The 23,983-nt window shown below is 43.3% G+C and overlaps 1 protein-coding gene across 1 annotated transcript; it reads right to left on the bottom strand.

Moving 5' to 3' along the window:
• Window positions 1–228: 228 nt before the first annotated feature.
• LOC144686350 (uncharacterized) lies at window positions 229–19,944 on the bottom strand. The gene is made up of 5 exons (XM_078551432.1): window positions 19,465–19,944; window positions 15,864–16,441; window positions 11,112–11,190; window positions 8,271–8,372; window positions 229–1,133 (listed from the first exon to the last, which is right to left on the bottom strand). The coding sequence occupies exons 1-5, from the start codon at window positions 19,578–19,580 to the stop codon at window positions 527–529; spliced, it is 1,482 nt and encodes a 493-aa protein (XP_078407558.1). The 5' UTR covers window positions 19,581–19,944; the 3' UTR covers window positions 229–526.
• Window positions 19,945–23,983: the final 4,039 nt, after the last annotated feature.

Here is a 23,983-nt window from a genome sequence, read left to right as displayed (position 1 = left end):
ACATGTAAACATTAATAGTTTTCAAACTTCCAGGTACATTTTCATCAAACTAGGAAAAGTCTGATACTGAAGCTGTAACTCTTCATCCGAGGTGAGAATTGGATGTTCATCTACTTGTCAGTGGGCAGCACTTGGCTTCAATTTCAAATGGGATCATTTAGAAAGTCAAGCGTTTACCAACTTGGCTGCAACACTAGCTTTTAAATGAAACAATTTATTACCAACCGCAACGGTCTTCACAAATTCTACTTTTAACTCATACCGAACGAGGGGGTGGGGGCAGGGAATTCAGAACTAAGCCAATAGAAAAAGAAAGCAATGTTAATCACTGCTGTGCTTGTTTAATAAATATAAACAAAAACATTGGTCAAACTGTCCAAAATTAAAATAATTGGTGATTTGACTAAATACTCCAACAGAAACAAACAGTATTAGTTATACATTAATTGCATACATAAGCGTGTGCGAGTACAGAGAACAGCTTTGTGCTGACTTCTTTAAGATAAGTTTGAAAGGAAAGAGCAAGTCATGTCTCTTTGACAACACTGCCTGATGAGGTCAGAGATCTAGCCTTCAGCTTAGCAATCATAGACGTGAAGCCACCAGGTTTTAACCAACCAAAAGAACTGGGAGGAGCTATCCTAGAATTTATTTTGCTTTGCGTTCCTTCCCACGTTTTTGCTTTTCCATTTGGAGAATGCAGCTGATTCTCAGGACACGGTGAAGCAGAAGTTGAAAAGGCAGGCTCTGTCTTTCCTGGATTAAAATTCAAAGATCTGGAATCATATGCAAGGTTGGTACAGGTGCTACTCTCGCACTGCACCGATTTGCTGTCGGAGCTGTAAAACCCACTTTCACAGGTATTCGAATCGTCCTCAGAAAAGTCACAGCTGCCTTTTTTGGTCCTGTCTTCTCTGCTCAGGACAGCCGTTGTTAGTTTCCTTTTAACAGTACTGATTTCTATTTCGGAATCTTCATTATCTGAGATTATAATGGAAGATGCAGGAGTTTCAGGAAGCTTGAAAACAAACAGCTCTTTCTTCCTTGATCTTTTTCTCGTCTTTTTTTGAGGCTGTTTTTTTCTATGCTTGGCAAGAAATTCATCAACTTTTCTCCTGGAGGATCGTAGATTCCTGTGGTTAAAATAGCATCACTTAATTTACACCTTTATCCAAAAATAAAGCTATCTGCAATATACAAAAACAAGGTTATCCAACTGACAGGCAGGTGTTTTGGAATCCTTATTCTGGAAGCTGTGCATTAAAACAGTCGCATGTGATTTTACAACATTGCTGCTTTGGTTACCAGAATATAAAATCTTGAACTGCAACTCAATTATGAAAACATCTCTCCTGAATATGTGCCAGGGAGCAATCATAGTTGACATTTTCACAATGAGGGTTAATCTAAACTGAGGAAGAGTAATAAATATATCATAACTTTCTAACCCAATGTATATTTTATTCAACTCCAAGTGTGTGAAAGCCTCATATTTTCTAATTAACTGCTCTCCTTCCCCACCCACCCCTACCTTTTCTACCATTAAACATTTCTATTAACAGCCACTGTGCTTACCACCACCAATTGCACTTCAACATATGCAAAGCCAGAAACAAACTGTTTTACTAAAAGGAGCGTGCAACTTGTTAACTGGAATTTTGTTCTATTACGAAAATAATTTGAAGTAACTTATTTGAAAGAATTTCTGAAAAAAAGAGACATGTCAAAGCTTTTTGTCTTGCACTCTTCAGGATAATTCGCAAGAATACCAATTTAGGGCGAAGACAATTTATACTGTATGTAAAGAGTGCGCTGATTGGTTGGCAAGTAGACTCTGATTGGAGAGGCGTTGCAATGGAGAATGCACCAGTGATGGTGACCGATAGTTAACATTGTTTGAAATTTAAACCAGAATGGTCAAGGCATTGCCCTGAGGAATGAGCCAGCGAATGGCTGTCACTTATTTTGTTTAGCTGAAACAGGCACAATGTGTGTACATGTTCTTTCTGCCTGTAAAGAACAGGGCCCTGTGTATTAATGTATGTAGTTTCCTTTACATGCAAATGCACCACACTGCAAGCCCAACTGAATCTTAAATTGGTTGTCAGCGTAATTCTTAGCCTCATTGAGGATTATTTAGCAAATGATGTCAAATTGCAGAATCACATCTAATATTGGACACCGTGTTTTGAGTTTTGCAAGCACAGACTGGTTGTGTACAGACTAAACCTTGCCTGTTGCGAACAGCGGCTGGGACATGCTGTTTGACACGATCCGTCTGTGGGATGTATGGCCTATATACCTAGCATCACACTGGCACTGAAATTCATATACCACATTACTCATTTGTGAGATAGGCAGAATATCTTTTTGGCTTGACGGCAGCATCCCCTGTGGCAAATACCACTCATGTTGCTACTATGTAGTAGCAGCATGACTCTCAGGTATTCTTGCATAGTGTCCTGAAGAGTGCAAGACTAAATCCTTTGAGCTGTCTCTTTTTCGGCAATACTCACGTTCTGTACTACCAAATGACTATTTGGAAGAATTTCACTAAAGTAGCATTTGGCACTTTTGTATAATTAAATAATGGGTTGATTACTGTCCGGCATTAATGGAGATAGTCTGGAGAGCACACGACTCAATTTTCCCCTTTTAGGATTAATTCTGTGATTATCAAGGTGATATGCTATGGAACAAATATTTGCTACTTTTCAAATCTAGTACCAGCATTAAGTAGCCTCAGATCTGAAGTCTGACTGTTTTGGCACAATAATTTCAACTTATTCCCCAAAGTTGTTAACTCCGAAAACTATCCTGGAATGCAAAGACAACCCCAGCTCCTTTTCTCCACTGCAAGTACTCCTTTAACCTCTTTCCCGTCTTTTCCACCCTCACCTCCCAACAATAAGTGTGAGGAGCTTGTGGACTTTTGTCACAAAGATCAAGAGCATACAATCAACTACCTGTGCCAAAACTCTCCCTTTCACTAACCCACCGGGCCAAGTTTTCCCCACTGCTCTACCCTTAAAGTCTCACGTTTCTCCCACATCTCCCCTCATGTCCTCTCCAAATTAATCTTGTCCATGAGACCCACTTCCTGCTCCCTCAACCTTATTCCCATTAAACTGCTGATTATCCAACCTCCCCTTCCGTTTCCTTGCTCCCCCTTGTTTGGTAGTTGATATTTCTCTCCAGGGGTTGTCCCCCCTTTCCTTTAAATCTGCCATCATCACCATCTCTTTAAAAATAAAACCATTGGCCCCACCGTCCTGGAAAACTAATACTCCATTTCCCTTTCCTCACCAATGTCCTTTAACACGTCGTTGCCTCCCAAGTCCTTGCCTGTCTCTTCCAGAAACCCATTTCCCTCCCATCAGGTTTCTGCCCTTCCAAAGCACCAAAGAGCTCTTATCTAAGTTCTATGTGATTGTGACAAAGATATCCCTTCACGTCCCTCCCAAACCATCTGCAGCATTAGACATGGTTGACCAGGCCAGCCTCCAATTAAATGTTAGGAAGGCTGAAGCCACTGTCTCAGTCCCCTCATACTGTGCCCTAGCAATATCTGAGACTAAACCAGACTGTTCACAACGTTGGTGTTAAATCTGACTGCGATGAACTTTCGATGCATATCCATTCCAACATTAAGACCACCCATTTCCACCTCCATAACATCACCGGACTTCACCCCGCGTCAGCTCATCTGCCGCTGAAACACTCATTCATGCCTTTGTTACCTCAAAACTCGACTATTTCAACACGCTCCTGACTGGTGTCTCAGATTCCACCCTCCGTAATCTTGAGATCATTCAATTCTGCTGCCTATGTTTTAACTTGCAGCATTCACCCATCGCCCTATGCTTGCTAACCTACATTGGCTCCCAGTCAAGCAATGCCTTGATATCAAAATTCTCATCCTTGATTTCAAATACCTCCATAGCCTCACCCCTCCCCATCTCTCTAATCTCATCCAGGACCACAACCCAAGATCTCTGCACATCTAATTTTGGCCTCTTGCGCACCCAGATTTTAATCATTCCAAGGGTATTGGGACCCTTGCTTTTCCTGATATATATTAATGATCTAGATCTTGGTGTGCAGGGGACAATTTCAAAGTTTGTGGATGATATGAAGTTTGGGAGTGTTGTAAATTGTGAGCAGGACAGTGTAGAACTTCAAATGGCTGTAGACAAGTTGGTGGAGTGGGCAGATAGGTGGCAGATGAAGTTCAATACAGAGAAGTGTGAGGTGATGCATTTTGGTAGGAAGAACATGGACAGATAAGATAAAATAAGGAGTGAAATTTTGAAGGGGGTGCAGGAGCAGAAAGACTTGGGTGTATATGTGCATAGATCATTGAAAGTGGCAGGACAGGAGGAGATAGGAGTTAATAAAGCTTATAATGTCCTGGGTTTTATTAACAGGGGCATGGAGTACAAGAGCAGGAAGGTTATGCTGAATTTACGTAAGACACTGGTTAGACCTCAGCTGGAATATTGTGTACAGTTCTGGGCACCATATTATAGGAAGTATGTGAACACATTGGAGAGAGTGCAGAAGAGGTTTACAAGAATGGTTCCAGGGATGAGACACTTCAGCTATGAGGATAGGTTGGAGAGGTTGGGACTGTTCTCCTTGGATAGAAGGCGGCTAAGAGGAGATTTGATAGAGATATTCAAAATCATGAGGGGGGTGGACAGAGTATATAGGGAGAAGCTGTTCCTGCTCGTAAAAGGATCAAGAACGAGACGACACAGATTTAAAATGATTTACAAAGAAGCAAATGGGACGTGAGAAAAAAAACTTTCACACAATGAGTGGTTCGGGTCTGGAATGCACTGCCTGGATGTATGGTGGACGCGGATTCAATTGAGGCATTCAAGAGAACATTAGATGACTATTTGAATAGAAACACAATGTGCAAGGGCACAGGGAAAAGGCAGGGCACTGGCACTGGGTCATAATGCTCATTTGGAGAGCCAGTGCAGACATGATGGGCCAAATGGCCTCCTTCTGTGCTGTTAAGATTCTGTGATTCATTCATGACTGTGCCTTCAGTTCCCTCCCTACACCTCTCCACCTTTAAGACACTCCTTAAAACCTCTGAACAAGCTTTTGGTCATTTGACCTAATATCTCTATGTGGCTTGGCGTCATATTTCGGTTCATAATGCTGCTGTGAAGCACCTTGAGATGTTTTATTACATTAAAGCAGCTATATAATTCAAGTTGTTGTAGTGATGGGATGGGCAAAGAAACAAAAGATGTGTCCAGAGTTGGTTCAACTGGTTACAGCAGAATAGTGGGGAGGAAAGCATGGAAAATCTGTCAAAGAGGAGGGGGTTGCTGTGGTCCAGGAATGTGGAGGAGAAGGGTGGATAGACCCCAGGGCTATGGACCACCCCTGGCTGGGTATCCTTAGGAAGTGCCCCATCCAAGCACCAGCCCACACATCCTTCATTCCCAGCGGCTTTGGTGCAGCCACCTTCCATTACCTACTGTACGAGAAAATGACTAAGATCTAAAGTTGTTAACCCCATGTTAAGCTTGTAAAGTGCCTATTAGGAAGATGACATGGTATTCCGTGAGTTTGCATCGTTTTGTGAGAACAGTACTGCCCCTCCCTTACAGCACTGTAGCTGTACGAACACTAGAAGGACTGCAGTGATTTAAGGAGGCAGCTCACCACCAAAATCTCAAGGGCAATTAGGGATGAGCAACAAACGTTGGCCTTGCCAGTGACGTTCACATCCTGTGGAAGAACTTAAAAAAGTATGAGGTAGAGGATAGAGGAGGTCCAAGCATGATAGAGAATCAAAACGACAAGCAGCTGGAAGCTCGAAGTCACGCTTATGGACTGAACATAGGTGTTCAGCAAAGTGATTAACCAATCTGCATTTGAGCTCCTCAATGTAGGTGAAACCACATCGTGAGTAGTGAATGTATTATACCAAGTTAGAACTAGTGCAAGTCACTCACTGTTCACCTGGAACATGTTTTTAAGGGCATGGGTTGTGGGAAAATAAAAGATGAGAGGGCAGGTGTTGCATCCACTGCTCTTGGATAGGAAGGTGCCAGGGGAAGGGTAGTAGGCAATCGAAGAGTGGACCAGGGTGTCAAAGAGGGGATGGTCTCTTTGGAACGTTGAAAGCAGAGGAGGAAAAGATGTGTTTGGTGGTAGCATTATAACGGAGATGACAGAAAACAATCTGTCGGAGGCTGGCGGGGTGGAAGGTGAAGACCAAGGGGGCCCTCTCATGGTTCTGAAGGGGAGGGATGGGGTGAGGGCCCGATCAACCACAGAGGAAGGAAATCCTTGGCTAAGGAAACAGGAAGACATTTCAGAAACATTGGTGTGGAAGGTCGCACAGCCGCAACAGGTGCAAGAGAGTCGGAGAAACTGCTGAATTGAATGAAGTCTTTGCAGAAAACAGGGTGGGAGGGAATCAACAGTTAGCTGAGGAAGGGGAAATTTACTCTGCAAAAGAAACAAAGTGGCAGGAGTAAGTATGTGCATTTAAACTTTACATTTTTTTACAGTTTAACATCGTCGAAAACAGCTCACTATAGAAATGAGTTGGACAAAACGTAAGTGGGGAGAACAATGACGAACATTTAAAATGCAAGATAGCACAAATAGGAAAGCAAAATAAGCAACACACATATTCCACAAATTTGGTTAAATAGATAAGAATGAAGCTGACAGGGACCCAGGAGTCTTAATAGATTGGAAGCTCAAGATGGTCCTATTTCCACCTCTGTATCATCCAGGTGCACCCCTGCCTCAGCTCACCTGCTGAAACCTTCTTCCATGCCCTTTTTTTAACCTCTAGATTCGACTATTCTGATGCGCTCCTGGCCAGCCTCTCACCTCCTACCTTCCATAAACTCAAGGTCAACCAAAACTCTGCTGCCCAGATTCCAACTCCTACCAAGTCTTGTTTGCCCATCACCCTGTGCTCACTGGTCTACGGGGGCTCCCAATTTAGCCTGGGTTCTAAAATTCCCACCCTTGTTTTCAATTCCTTCCACTGCCTTGTCCCCTCCCCATCTCTAATCTCCTCCAGCCCTTCAACCCTCCAAGTTATCTTCGTTCTTTCAATTCTGGCCACTTGACTACCCCGATTTTAATTGCTCCGGCACTGGTGGCCGTGTCTTCAGCTATCGGGGTCCTAAACCTCTGGAACATCCTCCCTTAAACCTCTCTGCCTCACTTCCCTCTTTAACATGCTCCAGAAAACCTCTCTCTTTAACCAAGCTTTTGGTCATCCATCCTACTATCTCATGTGGCTCAGTGTCAATAGATAACACTCCTGTGCACCTGGTCTTGGGACTTTTACAACATTAAAGATGCTATATAAATACAAGTTGTTGTTGTTCAGCCAATGCAGAGCAGCAATCAACAAAGGGAATAGAAATTTGAACAGTTACACCAGAATACTGGAATAAAGGTCAACAACTGAATACACGGCAGAGGGAATAGTTAGCAGATTAAAGTACTTTGGTCAGACTGCACCTTGAACACCACATCCACTTCTGGTCTCAGACGCAAAAGAGACATAAGTACTGGAGTTAGTGCAGAGAACAGTCACGAGACTGACTGCCGGTGTCAACAGTCAGAGTTTGAGAGAAGACTGGGGAGACTTGGGCGTTTCATCCTGGAGATGAATGTCTAAGCGGTGATCTTATCAAGATGTACAAAGTAATTCTAACAAATCTGGAATACTACTTTTAAGTTGTGGGAGTAGGAGAAGAGGATATGGACCAAAACCGGAGAAAAATATATTTAGGGTAGGTATCTGGAAGGTCCTCACACTGAGTGAACAACATATGGAATAGACCTTATGGAAGAATACTGGAGGCAAAAACTCAAAAGCACATGAATAATCCTTGGGTACTGCAACGGGGCAACCATAGCAATTTGCTAGATAGATACATTTAGATGGGCTGAATGGTCTACTTCGTCTATAATTATTTGCGATCTACATTCAGGCGGCACAGTGGGTAATAAGTTCGATCCAGAGTGGCATCAACTTGATGCAGTATTCAAACCAGGTTTTATTGGGTTATGCATCTTTCGGGTCAAATTAAAAACGATTAAAATTGTGGGTTAACGGAAATAGAGACTCCAGTCTGGTTCCATATGATGCAGTGAATCACGGACATTTATTGGGTAGGAAGGAAAAGGACGACTCTGACTAAGTTTGTGGGTAAAAATAATTTTGCACAGAAGGCAGGACTCCTCTTTGGGAGGAACAGGGTTATTACCTCTGCAGAAACACGTGAGGCCGGGAACACCGTGGGATCCACTTCCTAGTGACTTCACTCTGAGCAGATGCACCAATCGATTTCTTCAGGCACCAAATCTCTCTGCAATTAGAACCGTAAGTCACGAGAAGATTTAGCACATACAAACTAGATTTGAATAAAGCCAACTCCACTACAAATTGAGAAACAGCAACAAAAAAACAACAGGCCAATATGTGAAAAAAAAAGATTCAAGGTGCAAGTACAAATGCTGACTTTTTGTGCAGTTCCAACAGAAAACCTACTGATGGGTTCGAAAAACTTGGAGAATGAGCTCCAAAAAATAAAAAAACAATTTCAATGCCATAGATGTTTCCCCTTATAAAATTCAGAAGGAGAATACGGTGAAAGGCAAAGATTATAAAACTCCAAATATATTCATTTTGAAGCTGTTATTCTGCTTCTTTGCGTCTGCATCAGAATGCAAAGTAGCACTGGAATAATTGAGTTTACGTAGCTCATCATAGTTGTAAAGTTGCCTGGGGCAGTACAGAAAATTGCTCATGCAATTGTGGGGAGAGACAGGAAGAACACTCAAAAAGAACCAAAGTTTTTAGGTGCTTTTTCACCCATAGTAGGAGGCTAACCTGAAACCATAACATTAACTAACACATTTTTTGCAACTAGTTAAACAAACTATTTTTACCCCACATATCTGACTTAGGATCATACTTCACATAGCCCAAAATGTTCAAATTCAAACAGAGTTGATACCTCGCACTCGCATAAAAGGACTTCAGTGTTGTTTTTCTAGAGGATGCCACATTAATATCTGTAACTAAGCAAACAATGCCCACGTCTTGGAACCTCCTCCCTTCCATAAAGTTTGAAATCATCACTGGTGAACCATTTTAGTTTTAAAAAAAAATATCAAAACTTGCTTCTAAAATGAAAGGTGGCACTAGACTTCCCTTAGCTGGTTATTTTTTAAAATTAGTTACTAGTAATTCTGCTGTGATGTTGCACAGAAGGATCCAAGACAAAAATGTGATCCCTCTGGATGAAGCAGGGTTAAGGGAAGAGTAATTGCGCTAGTTTGTACGCAAAGGTCAGTCCCATTTTGCGTTCTTTTTAAGGCACTTGGGATTTTATATTACAGCGGAACAACAAATCTCAGCGGAATTTAAGCAGGAAATTGAAGTTTCCCTGCGGCACAGGTGGAGAGTTGGAACTAGCAAGGCTGAGGTGCTACAGGATTGTCACTGGAAGGATACAATTGCAGCATGTTGGTTACTATTATAAAGGTAGAACACTGCAGATGCTAGAAATCTGAAATTACGAGAAAACGCAGGAAACTTGGGCTGAGAGAAGTTCGGTGCGCTGATCCAATCTTTCTTCTTTTGGGGCGGGGGGGCGATTCTGCCAATGCAGCAACATTTTCCTCGTCATTAAAGGTACCATTAAAAGGAAGGAGCGTCTTTCCTTTATATGGAATTCTATGCTGGAGTTTGATAGGATAAATTGAGAAAGACGTGTTTCCAGTGACCGAAGGTTCAGTAACAGAGGACACACCCAAAGAACCAGATGCAACATGAGAAAGCCATTTTAATAAGACTAGCCAAGCTGCTGTGATGTGGAATGTACTGCCTGAAAGGGTTGGAAGCAGATTCAACAGTAACTTTCAAAAGATTAGACAAACATTCGAAGGGGAAGCATTTTGCAGGACTTTGGAACTAATTGGATTGCTCAACTAAAGATCCAGCACAGGTACTATGGGACGAATGGCCTCCTCCTGTGTTGCATCATTCTGTGAACCTGTTAGAGACTTAACAGTTCCTCGAGGAAGTTCTGCTCTTCTTCCAATGGGGTTTCTCTTTAATTTTTTTTTTAAAAAGCCTGGTTCATCTTCATGGTTTAGCAATTTATAAACAAATGTGCTGATAGTTTCCAGCATTTTCTATTTTAGTCTCTATCATAGATTTGAACAAAGGAATTTAGAATGGAAAAAAGCTGACAAAACGTGATGCTAAGATAAAAAGGAAAATATTGTGGATGTTGGAAATCTGGAAAAAAAAAAGTGTGCCGGAAAAACTCAACAGACCTGGTAGCATCTGCGGAGAGAGAAACATGAGTTAACGTTTTGAGTCAATTATGACTCAAGTCACGTTAACTGTTTTCTCTCTCCACAGATGCTGCCAGACCTGCCGAGTTCTTCCAGCACTTTCTTTTCGTGACAAGACGCAACAGCTGGAATTAAAATTTTATAGACAGGAAGTGTACAGGCATTTCTTTTTTAAAAATACAGGCGTTAGCAGACCTTTTGACTCCACTCACGGGCCTGATGCACGTCTCTCATGATGCACGGTACATTTAGATGCAACTCAATTTAAAAGCAAGGGCACCAGACGAATATTTCTGATCATTCGAAAATTACCTTGAAGAACGTTTACCGTAGATGTCAGCGCACAAGACGACGTTGAAGCCTCGAAAAATCCCTCCAAAAACAGCGGTCGACTTACACGCCAGGCATGAGAGTGAACCGCTGGTGAGGGGCGGTCACCAATTTGAAATGTCATTAGCATCCGACGCAAAAAGTGGGAATGTCTTAAACTCCCACAGATCTTTGAAACATAACCCACATCGCCTGCTTGATCTCTGGTGCCCAGTTATAAGGTACTGGGATTAAGTAAAACATGCATTTGTAGGGTAAAGAATTGAGGCTTACTACTAGTGCAAGTAGTGCAAGCATGTGTGGCTGAAAAATCAGGTGCGGGGTGGGGGGGGGGGGGTTCAACTTATACACTGAGTATATGCAAAAACATGATTTTTGGGGGCGGACTTATACAGCACGATTTACAGTACCTTCTACGTTTCTGTAGATGACTTCTAGGCAACAAAGGTTTTTTCAAGACCCACTGGTCACAGGATAAAGAGGTGGGATCTGAAAAAGAAACCTATATAAAAATGGTGTTTATAGCAGTTTCAGTCCAGCTTACGTTCCATTTAAATACAAACATTTGTTATCCAACGTTGCTTGGCACATTCACCAGGAACAGTTTTTGAATTACTAATACATGGAAAAGCTAAATGTTGATACCCATTGAAGGTGCTAAACAATTTTTAAAATAGGCTGTCGAAAGTGGGGAGGGGGAAGAACAAAAGGGAAGGTCTGGGATAGGGTGCAGAGCAGGGGAACATAAGATGACAAAAATGTCATAGAACAAAAGGCAAAAGAAGTGGTAATGATTGTAGTAAAGAGACAAAGCATTTGTCCAGAGTGAGCATAAATGCCAGAATAACTGTTTCTCTCTCCACAGATGCCATCAGGCCTGCTGAGTATTTCCAGCACTTTGTTTTTATTTCAGGTTTCCAACATCTGAAGTACTTTTTTTTATTTTGATGCTTTGTGTTACTTATGTCCAAGGAAAATATTATAAATGCATATTTAAGAAATGCAATATGAAAAGTCTCAATTTTCTAAACTTGGTGATTCTTGTTGGAATTAATCATATATAATACAAACTATGTAGAAAGCCCAACTTGGGAGGGGACAGTTCTGGACCTAATATTTGGAAATGAGCCTGGGCAGGTGGAAGGCGTATCAATTGGGGAGCATTTTGGAGATAGTGACCATAACTCAGTTAGATTTAGGATAGTTGTGGAGACGGATAAGGTTAGGCCGGGAATAAAAGTTCTAAACTGGGAAAAGGCTAATTTAACTAAGATGAGATACGATTTGGCCCAAATGGACTGGGAGCTGCTACTTGCAGATAAAACTGTGTCAGAGCAGTGGGAGGCATTCAAGGAGGAAATAGCTAGAGTACAGGGCAAATATGTTCCCATAAAGACAAAGGGAAGGACAAAGTCCAGACAACCCTAGATGTAAAGGGACATAAAGATTAGGATTAAGGAAAAAAGAGACGCTTATGCCAGATACTGAGGGCTGAATATGGCAGAGTCCTTAGAGGAGTATAAAATGTGCAGAGGGCAGCTTAAAAAGGAAATTAGGAAAGCTAAGCGAGTGCATGAGAAAGCATTGGTGGGTAGAATAAAGGAATCCCAAAAGAGTTTTTTAAATATATAAAGAACGAGAAAATAACTCAGGAAAGAGTAGGGCCAATTAGGGACCATAGAGGTAATGTACTTGTGGACCCGGAAAACGTGGGTACAGTCCTCAATGAATACTTTGCGTCGGTCTTCGCAATGGAAAAGGACGACGCAGATGTGGACATCAGGTTGGAGGGCTGTGAAATATTAGAGGAAATTAACAGGGAGAGAGGAGGTACAAGTGGATTTAAAGGCCTTAAAAGTGGATAAATCCGCAGGCCCGGATGAGATGTATCCCAGGCTGTTGAGGGAGGCAAAGGAAGAGATGTCAGGGGCCCTGGCAGTAATTTTCAAAACCTCTCTGGCCACAGGTGAGGTGCCAGAGGACTGCTAAAGTTGTCCTATTATTAAAAAAGGGAGGGAGGGATAAACCAGGAAATTACAGGCCAGTCAGTCTAACCTCGGTGGTGAAGTTACTAGAAAGAATTCTGAGGGACAGAACATACCTACACTTGGAGAGACATGGATTAATCAGGGACGGTCAGCATGGATTTGTTAAGGGAAGGTCGTGTTTGACAAATTTGATCAAATTTTTTGAGGAGGTAACTAGGAGTGTTGATGAGGGTAATGCATTTGATGTGGTCTACATAGACTTTGGCAAGACTTTTGATAAGGTCTCTCATGGCAGACTGGTCGAGAAAGTAAGAGCCCATGGGATCCAAGGCAAAACAGCACATTGGATCCAAAACTGGCTGAAAGGCAGGAAGCAGAGAGTGATGGTAGAGGGATGTTTCTGTGACTGGAAGTCTGTTTCCAGTGGGGTTCTGCAGGGCTCGGTGTTGGGGCCCTTGCTGTTTGTGATGCACATAAATGATTTGGACTTAAACGTAAGGGGTATGATCAAGAAGTTCACGGGTGACACGAAAATTGGTAGGGTGGTAAATAGTGAGGAGGAAAGCTATAAACTGCAGAAGGATATCAATGGACTGGTCAGGTGGGCAGAGCAGTGGCAAATGGAATTCAACCTGGAAAAATGTGAGGTAATGCACTGGGGGGGGGGGGGGGGGCTAACAAGGCAAGGGATTACATTATGAATGGTAGGACCCTGGAAAATACTGAAGATCAGAGGGACCTTGGTGTGCATGTCCACAGATCCCTGAAGGTAGCAGGGTAGGTAGGTAAGGTGGTTAAGAAGGCATATGGGATACTAGCCTTTATTAACTGAGGCATAGAATTTAACAGCAGGGAGGTTATGCTGGAACTGTATAAAATGTTGGTTGGGCCCAACTGGAGTACTGCATACAGTTCTGGTCACCACATTATGGGAAGGATGTGATTGCATTGGAGAGATGCAGAGGAGATTTACCAGGATGCTGCCTGGGCTGGAGGTCCTGAGCTATGAGGAAAGATTGGATAGGCCGGGATTGTTTTCCTTGGAGCAACAAAGGTTGAGAGGGGACCTGATAGAGGTGTATAAGATTATATGGGGCATAGATTGGGTGGATAGGAAGGCACTTTTTCCATTAGTAGAGGTGTCAATAACCAGGGGGCATAGATTTAAGCTAAGAGTTAGAAGGCTAAGAGGGGAGTTAAAGAGAAAGTTATTTCACCCAAAGGGTGGTGGGAGTCTGGAACTCACTGCTTCAAAGGTTGGTTGAGTCAAACTCTTGTAACATTTAAGAAATATTCAGATATTCACATGTGTTGCCACAGTCTCGAAGGCTATGGGCCAAGCGCTGGAAAATGGGATTAGTGTAGTCAGATCTTTGTTGACCAGCATGGACACAATGGGCCGAATGGCCTCCTTCTGTGCTGTAAACGTCTATGGGCACTGTAATTATTCTTCAATACGCTCATGCAAATATGACAGCAAAATACTGTGGATGCTGTAAAACCACAATAAAAACGAAATAATGCTGCCAATACTCAGCGGGTCCGACAGCAACCTGCGGAGAGAGAAACAGGAACTATTGTCTCGGAGCTGTTCCGACGATGGCTCAGCAAACTGAAACGTTGACTGTGTTTCTCTCTCCACAAGTTGCTGTCGGACCTGCTGACCATTATTTTGTTTTTATTTTGGATTTACAGCATCCACAGTATTTTTCTCCACAGTTGCTGCCAGGCCTGAGTATGGCCAGCATTTTCTGCTTTTATATCTCGCAAATGGGATGCCACTTTCAAGGGCAGCTAGTGCAATTCACGCGGAAAGTGCATCAATGGCATCTTTCCAAATACATTCGTTATCCTCAAAAAGTCCAACATTCTACCAAGTCAGATGATGCAATCGCTCTGATATTTTCATGTCAACATACCAAGCAATAATTAAATTCTAGGGTTTTCAACTTACTATTCAGTTGGGATTTTGAATTTAGTTAACTTGCAATAAAGCAGTTTTAGCGTAATTAAAAAATCACTTGATAATCCGATAACTGGTTCTCTCTGAGGGACAAGAGAATGTTTCATATGTATCAAATGGGTATTTTATGTAAACATTGAATATTCAAGATACTGTATCCTTAATGAGTAAGCCTGTCTCACTGGAGCAACGCTAGAATTTGTCATACCAAGTTATTTGCAGTGTCTGATTGGCTTAGTCAACACCACTCCTACTTCTGAAGCACATGATTACGGTTACAAGATCTACCTTGGGACATGTGCACATGAACTATAGTGGCATTTCAATGCAATGCTGAGAGAATGCTGCATTGCTGAGGGTGCCATTCTATGGAGAAGGTGTTAAATCGATGCTGGTGATTCAGGCAGAGGTTAAAGATCTTGTGGCACTACACAAAGAGCAAGAAGCTTTCCCTATACCCCGATCAACTTCTTTCCTTTAACCACCAGCGGGTTATTCATCTTGCTGCTTTATGTACAATGGCAGACACACTGGCATACATAATAGTTACTGCCTGTTCAGGTATTCAATACATGAGGTGCTTTAAGATGCTAAGAAACAGGATAAGAGGCAAGTCTTCTCACAACAACTTCTGCTGGAGCACCTTTCAAAGCGCATGGGTTAACCAATATTTAACAAGCGTTTTGACAGATGTTCAGTATTCCAGTAAAACAAGCAAACTAACTGCCTGCAAACAAAGCCTTTTTTTCAGAAATCCTTTCAGCCCTCAAACTTGTGCAAGGACAATTCTTGACTCATCCACTCTGATTCTATAAGGCACGATTATAAAACGTTTCTACTGACTGAAAGGTCAGCTTGTATTTCGATGTAAACCAAGTTGTGTGCCGTCTCCTAAATGTTGGACATGAGATCTGCCTGGGGATAGACTCAAAGTAAGTTTTCTACAACTGTATCATGACATAGGCTGGGTTAGTAATTATGTAAAGTGCAAAGAATTCCTAAAATGTGTACAAGAGAGCTTTTTAAAATCAGTGTTTCCAGCCCAAACTGACATCAGGTTCTCACTAATGAAACAAGGGATAAAATTCAATGGTATCCATCATTGAATTTCACCCATGGTACAATATATTGCCCTTACTAGGACACATACATACACTGTACATCGTATACAATCAGCATTAAGGAATGATTGTGAAAATGCACCATCCTACCATAAGGTTGTTTCTTCCCTGATGCACGCCCCTTTTTCTTAGTTGCCTTTTTATTTACCACTTTCCAAAACATCTCCGAGCAGGCCTCACAGGTGACCGTTTCTCTGTAATCCTCCCCAGAGTTTGTCGAGATAGCATCATCATCATCATTAGAGAATTCAAAAATTCGTTCTTCGTTCTTATCACTGTTTTTGGGGCTTAGACCCGCTGCTTGGAGAACTGGTTGCTCCACAGCAAAGAATGAAGTCTCAGTGTTTGACTTCAAGTTCGCTTTTGCCTTCCCTGGAAAAGTGTTATGTTTTAGATTGGGTGTTTTGGCAGAAAGCCTTGCAGCTTCATCACCGCAGGTGCTAGGGATGGCTCTGCCACTGTCGCTATTCCTCAGCCTTAATTGCTCAGATAGGATGGAACCCTCTGTTATAAGGACATCTCGAGAGGCATTTTTTAGGTTATTTTGGGGGGCATTCTCCAATGCTAGGAGGTTGTACAAATCTTTCTGTGTCGTGGTGTGAGCACAATGGTTGTCCTTCGGTGCTGATTTTTCAACTTTTTCTTTATTGCCAAGCAAAGAATTATACCTATAACAAAAACAAAATAGTAAATGAAGCACAAATTTCTCAGGATAGTAAACTAAAACAAAAAGTTTATAACTCAATTATTGTCCTGTTTCCATTTATAATTAAATCTTTCTTGCTTGCGCTCAAATTACTAACTGATGCCACAAAGATACTTCCAATGATGCTTAAGTTCAAAGTAAAGACTGAAGAGCAGAATAAAGCCAAGGATTACACTGGATCTCCATGGTACATAAAACAGACACCAATACCAGGGCTTTGTAGTTCAGGAATACAGCTGGCCATGTTGCTTCTGTAGAGAAATTTCTTCAAAAGCAAGTCTATAAACATCAAGTTATCAAGTTTCTGAATCAAACTGACTTTGAGAATTGTACCCAAATACCTGAGATATGATTATAGTGGGTGTGAGACAGTGAATAAATAAATGGATAATGAGTATCAGAATCCAATTATTTTTCTTGTACTCAACAAGAACACTTCCCAAGCAACTCCCCTTTCCCTAAAGGAGAAAGTATGGCCTTGTGTACATAACATCTAACAGTGTAGCATGGTCCGGGGATTGAACAGAATGTTGTTGGTGTAATTTGCTTACTGGAACTGACAAGCCTCATGCTTTCCTAAACTTCAAACAGGAGAATAAACACTAAGACTTAGGCTATAAATATAATTGGATTAAATATAGAAAACAAATAAAATCAATACAGCTGGCCAAGTTGCTTCTGTAGAGAAATTTCTTCAAAAGCAAGTCTATAAACATGCCATAATCTTGTCAAGTTTCCGACTCAAACTGACTTCGAGAATTGTACCCAGTCTTTACTTTGAACTTAAGCATCCTTGTGGCATCACTTAGTAATTTGAACGCAAGCAAGAAAGATTTAATTATAAATGGAAACAGCACAATACAGAAATTTTAAACTGAAGAAAAATGTAAGATGCAACATTTTGCTAGCTTTCCCAATAAGAACAAATCTTTGTGTTAATAGAACAGAGCGGATAGCATGTGAATTTGGCTGTTTCGGCACTGTGAGAATCATGAAAGCCAGACTGGGAGGATTTAAAGAGGTAGTTCCAGGAGTTGGAATGCACTTGGGAAGCAATGAGATGTTCAAGATCCTTGGATAGGAAAGAGGGGTGAGAAATGGGGCTGAGGTTGAAGCCGATGGAGCAGTAGTTGAGACAGAATGGATTTGAGGGAAGAGTGACAGGAGTTTTGAAGGAGAGAGGAACTGCAAAGAACAGGGAAGTACTTACAATCTCAATTAGAATCGAGACAAAGGAAAGAATTGGTGGAAGTGGTAGATCTTAAGGATGAAATGTGCCCGAGGAAGATAGGGAAGGTGAAGAAAAGCTACAAAAGAAAAGGCCATTGAAGGTTAGGAGTGAGGGCAGGGAGAAGGCTGGGGGAAAAGGAGAAAAAGCAGAATAAAAAAAGCTACATGAAGGGCTCTATCTCAAAGTAAGAAACCCATGAGTTCCCCATGTTTGCTGTTTGTGACAAGGCTGAAAGGGGCAAGGAAAAGGGTTAAAGCAGAGAGCTTGACATGAAAAGAGAGCTTGGGGTTAATTTGCCCTCAAGGAAATACTGAAGAGGCAGGCAATTTTCAATGCAGAGAGCAAACAACTGTAATGCTTGAATTGGTCGAACAAGGTCTGCCAACAAGCAGTTAGGCCAGTTGCTTGCCAAGTAAGTTTCAGTTTACACCCATTTTACTCGTGGAAGAGCAGCTGGAGACTGTGTACTGGGGTGGGAAATGATGATTACTTTGCTAGGTACAAGGGCAAGAAAAAAGGTTAGTGAGCAGTTGACCCCAAGTCAACAGGAGCAGAGATGTTGAGACAAATAAAGGACTTAAGGCAAGGGAGTTGGGAATTTATGCACAAGGTTGTAAGAATCCCAGGAGGGAAGGGGATGGGAAACTGTTTCCTCAATGGGCAGATGACAGGCATAGTGGTACTGTTTCACAGTAAGGCAATGGAGATGGAGAAGTGGTCAGGTATCAGGATCTCACACGCAGAGAGACCATGATTTTCATGAAAGTGACCAAGACATGGCATGGGGAATTCATGAGGGTGAAACATTGAGGGTGGATGGGACTGAAGTCAGAGGGCTTAGGGGACTGGAGGGAGAGGCTGGAAATCAGCAAAGCTGTGGGGTCATTTCATACAGGGACCAAAGGAAGGAAAATACCTGAGGGAAGTCAGGCTCCCAAGTGGTAAAATGTCAAGTTTGACCTGGAAGGAGGTTCTGAAGTGGTCACACAGCCCGTGTCACTGCAAAACATTTCACCGGAGATGAGAGAGCATCACCTCCCTGTTTGAGTAGCACAATTACCAAGGTGCTTTTAAAAAAAAAACATGGGGGGGACCTTTTTAAAAACAATGCATGCTGTGTGGAGATGCACGGTACACACTGCAGAACAGAGCGTGGCAAATTGGGATATACAATAGGCAAGTCCTCCAAATTGAGGCGACGAGGGGAGGTGATGGTGTAGTGGTATTGTTGCTGGACTAGTAATCTAGAGACCCAGGGTAATGCTCTGGGGACCAGGGTTCAAATCCAGTTATGGCAGATGGTGGAATTTGAATTCAATAAAAATATTGAGGCGATATTGAGAACGGGTTTCTTCGGGAGGGCAGGAGCTGCAAAGGTTGGTTTGTTTTTTTTTTGGAGGGGGGGAATCAGGGCAAGATATTCAAGTGCTTTGGTGCCAAAAGTCCTTTGAGATGAAGCAGCGGGGCTGGCACGGGATACCTGGCCAGTCAAATGCAGGAACAGGTTATTCGTCCAGGTGCCCGAAATCAAAGCCAAAACCTTTCTGGGCCTGGCGAATGCCTTTAAAAACACGGTCAGGCCCCCAACACCCTCAAACTCGGGGCTTCAACGGCTTTAAGCAGCTGTCCCAGCTCCGTGACCGCCCTAAAAAAAAATAAACCTGGCTCCGTGAGCGGCTCGGGCCTCTCGAAACGTAGTCAATGCACCGGCCGCGCGGCGGGCTCCGCGTAACAGAACGGGGAAAAACTCTCACAGCTCCTGGAAGGCGGTCTCCACCTCCACCGGGCTGAAGGCGTTGTCCGGCCGCGAGGTACAAGCCTTGTCTTCGGTGCCGCCATTTTGTTGTCGTCGCCGCCGTCTCCTTCGCATCCTCCTCCTCCTCCTCCTTGCGCGCGCGCTCGCCAGGCCGCCGCCCGGCCCGTTCGAACCGCGCGCTCCTCCCACCACCACCACCACGCACCACAGCGCCTCTGATTGGACCGCTCCGCTGTCGATCTATCGCACTCATCCAATAGGAGCTAAGACTAGGCTTTGGGCCAACCAAAGGGGTTGGGGGGGGGGGGTTGCTCGTCCCAGCATGCGCGCGCCACTGCGGCTCTCTTGATTGGGTTAGCTCCCTGTTCGTCAGACATACTCGTCCAATAGGAGCGAGGTCAGGCGTTGCTTTTGCCCCCGCCCCCCGAGCCAGGCGGCTCGCTCCAACCCTCGCGCGGCGCACCGCCCACCGTCCTCCCCACGACGCGTCGGACTGGACCATTCGGCTGCCAATGATAAGCATTTGTCCAATAGGAACAAACCCCGACGTTCTTTACCCCACCCACCAGGTGGCTTGCTCCAATCCTCCTGCGCAGCAGCACCCACCACGTTCTCTACGGTGCGTCTGATTAGATCATTCCACTGTCACTCACCCACCAAACAGCTCATTCCAACCCCTCCCCGCAACTTCCGGCTCCTTTCCTCGTCTGATTGGCTGAAATGCTGTCAATCACACGCGCTTGTCCAATAAGGGTCAGTTGCCCACCCACTGACATGGCCCATTGGATCCCACACTCGCCACCCACCTCTGCTGATCCTATTGGACTAGCCCGCTGTCAATCAGCTGCATTTGCCCAATTGGAGCGAAGGGGTGGGCGGGCGCTGCTTGTCCTTCCAGCTTGAATGGTTGGTGAAATATTCTTTGCGCCTTATTTGTGGGCATAGCAACAATTTGATGCAAACATAGTGTGGAAAAAGGAGCAGATATGCCTTGGTGTTTATCTTTCACACCAAGAAGAGCTGATATGCCAATTATTTTTTGAGTATTGAAGTCAGTGAGGATATAGCCTCCTCAACTCTACCCAGAGTGGGAGTCAACAAGGAAAAAAAAAACCCCAAAAAAATGATCTATTTCCTTTCAGATATGGAAAACCCTGGGATTGCTGCTGTTGTGAATGTGGAGCCACTTGATTCATGGGTCCAATGGTTTTGGTTGCTGCAAATGAAGCTCCTCACCTGCACATGCACTTACTGGGATCACCTGTGCACATTTCCTACACATTTGGTTCTTCTGGCTTTGACTTCTTGCTGTTGGATGTTAAGAAGTCTTTTAAATGCAGTTAGATAATTCCTCTTGATTCAGGCTCGAGCGTGTTGTCCAACTGCAAGTTCATTACTCAGGCACCAGTAGCATATCTATTACAGTTACGCAATAGGCATACGTCCTGGTTTCTTGCAGACCCAGGATGATCAAACATATTTTTTTCCAAAACTATACTTTATTCATAAGATGATAGGAAGGAGTAACAAGCCCAGGGAACCGTGGATGACCAGAGATATTGAGGTTACGATGAGAAGGAAAAGAGAGGCTTTTAGCAGGTACAAGGGAAGCAAATCAGCAGAGGCATTAGTGGAGTACAGACAGTGCAGGGTGGAGCTTAAGAAAACAACCAAAGAGGGGATATGAGAAAGCTCTGGCTGGTTAAAATAGGGAATATCCCAAGATATTCTATAATTATATCAATGGGAAGAGGATAACCAGGGAAAGAGTAGGGCCCATTAGGGACCAAGGGGGCAATCTATGGATGGAGCCAGAGGACATTGCTAGAGTGTTGAATGAACACTTCACGTCCGTCTTCACCCAAGAGAATAAGGATGAAGGTATCGAACTCGTGGAGAGAGACTGCGAGGTTCTTAAGCAAATTGATATAGGGAGTGACAAGGTATTGGAGGTGTTGGCAGGCTTAAAAGTGGACAAATCTTCAGGTCCGGATGATTTGTGTCCCAGACTGCTGAGGGAGGCAAGGGAGGAGATCGCAGGGGCTCTGACCCAAATCTTTAATTCCTCTCTGGCCACGGGGGAGGTGCCAGAGGACTGGAGAACAGCTAATGTGGTTCCGCTATTTAAGAAGGTTGTAGAGATAAACCAGGGAACTATAGGCCAGTGAGTCTCACATCAGTGGTAGGGAAACTATTGGAGAAATTTCTGAAGGAGAGAATCTATCTCCACTTGGAGAGGCAAGGTTTGATCAGGGATAGTCAGCTTGGCTTTGTCAGAGGGAGGTCATGCCTAACAAATTTGATTGAGTTTTTTGAGAAGGTGACCAAGTGTGTAGATGAGGGGAGTGCAGTAGATGTAGTTTATATGGATTTCAGCAAAGCCTTTGACAAGGTCCCACATGGGAGACTTATAAAGAAGGCAAATGCACATGGGATACAGGGTAATTTGATAAGGTGGATTCAAAATTGGCTTAGTTGTAGGAGGCAGAGGGTAATGACAGAAGGATGCTTTAGTGACTGGAAGCCAGTGTCCAGTGGTGTACCACAAGGATCTGTGCTAGGTCCCCTATTATTTGTCATTTATATAAATGACATAGATGACTATGTGGGGGGTAGAATTAGTAAGTTTGCGGATGACACAAAGATTGGTCGGGTGCTTAACAGTGAGGTTGAGTGTCTTGGGCTACGGGACGATATAGACGGGATGGTCAAATGGGCAGATAAGTGGCAGATGGAATTTAACCCTGAAAAGTGTGAGGTTATACAATTTGGAAGGAGTAATTTGACAAGGAAGTATTCAATGAATGGCATGGCACTAGGAAGTTTTGAGGAACAAAGGGACCTTGGCATGTGTGTCCATAGATCTCTGAAGGTGGAGGGGCATGTTAGTGGGGTGGTGAAAAAGGCATATGGGACACTTGCCTTTATCAATCGAGGCATAGATTAGAAAAGTAGGTAGGTCATGTTGGAGTTGTATAGAACCTTGGTAAGGCCACAGCTGGAGTACTGTGTGCAGTTCTGGTCGCCACATTATAGGAAGGATGTGATTGCACTGGAGGGGGTGCAGAGGAGATTCACCAGGATGTTGCCTGGGATGAAACATTTAAGTTATGAAGAGAGGTTGGATAGACTTGGGTTATTTTCGTTGGAGCAGAGAAGACTGAGGGGCGACCTGATTGAGGTGTACAAGATATGAGGGGCATGGACAGGGTGGCTAGGGAGCAGCTGTTCCCTTAGTTGAAGAGTCAGTCACAAGGGGGCATAAGTTCAAGGTGAGGGGCAGGAGGTTTAGGGGGGGAATGTGAGGAAAAACCTTTTTAACCCAGAGGGTGGTGACGGTCTGGAATGCGCTGCCTGGGAGGTGGTGGAGGTGGGTTGCCTCACATCCTTTAAAAAGTACCTGGATGAGCACTTGGCACGTCATAACATTCAAGGCTATGGGCCAAGTGCTGGTAAATGGGATTAGGTAGGTAGGTCAGGTGTTTCTCACGTGTCGGTGCAGACTCGATGGGCTGAAGGGCTTCTTCTGCACTGTGATTCTGTGATTCTAATTTGTAAAAGCTTATTACAAAACATTTTAAATTGAATATTACAGCAAGTGCAGTAAAATTCACCTTCCAAACCCATGACCACTATCATCTAGAAGGGCAAGGGTAGCAGACACATGGGAACACCCCTCCAAACCACTCACCATCCTGACTTGGAAATATATCGTCATTCCTTCAATGTCACTGGGCCAAAATCCTGGAACTCCCTCTCTAACAGCATGGTGGGTGTACCTACACCACATGGACTGCAGCGTTTCAAGAAGGCAGCTCACCACCACCTTCTCAAGGGCAATTAGGGATGGGCAGTAAATGCTGGCCCAGCCAGCGACACCCACGTCGCATGAAAGAATATTTTAAAAATTCAACTAATGCAGCATGTTCTATTCTGAGGTGCCACAATAATCTTGATATTTGCAATAATAAAAACAGAAACTGCTGGAGAAACTCAGCAGGTCTGGGGCAGCATCTGTGGAGAGGGAAACAGTTAACCTTTCAAGCCCAATGTGACTTCTCCAAAATGTACACCTCATGGTGTTATTTCAGATCTCTAGCATCTGTCGTTTTGCTTTTATATAAATGAAAACAACCTCTTTGTGATTTGTATTTACACATCACTTAATTTTTAAATAACAACCTGAAAGGATTCTGCTTCCACAACAGATAAAAGTTTCATTCAGGGAAAAATACATCAAAATGTTTGGACAAAAATACCAAGTTCTCAAATACTTATCTTGATTCAACTGCTGTAAAAAAAAACCTTAAATACTATTGATAATACGCTCTTTGAATCTTTCCAGTGCCCCTCTATAGCATGCTTTACTTTGTACACAAAGTTCAGCTATGGTCGTTTGGTAGTACAGAACTTGACTATTGCTGAAAAAAGAGACATGTCTAAGCTTTTCATCTTGCACTCATCAGGACACTTCACAAGAATACCAATCTAAGGTGAAAACAATAATTTATGCTTTA

This window comes from Cetorhinus maximus, chromosome 11, assembly GCF_964194155.1.
Source record: "Cetorhinus maximus chromosome 11, sCetMax3.hap1.1, whole genome shotgun sequence".
Taxonomy (NCBI): Eukaryota; Metazoa; Chordata; class Chondrichthyes; order Lamniformes; family Cetorhinidae; genus Cetorhinus; species Cetorhinus maximus.
This window is presented reverse-complemented; position numbering and strand designations above follow the sequence as displayed.

Excerpts from the sequence above, each read along its gene's own strand:
- LOC144686350 (XM_078551432.1), bottom strand. The coding sequence starts at position 19,580 with ATGCGAAGGAGACGGCGGCGACGACAACAAAATGGCGGCACCGAAGAC. Across the intron at positions 16,442-19,464 it reads GAGACCGCCTTCCAGGAGCT|GTATAATTCTTTGCTTGGCA; the intron begins GTGAGAGTTTTT and ends TTTTTGTTATAG. Across the intron at positions 1,134-8,270 it reads CCTCACGTGTTTCTGCAGAG|GAATCTACGATCCTCCAGGA; the intron begins GTAATAACCCTG and ends TTTTAACCACAG.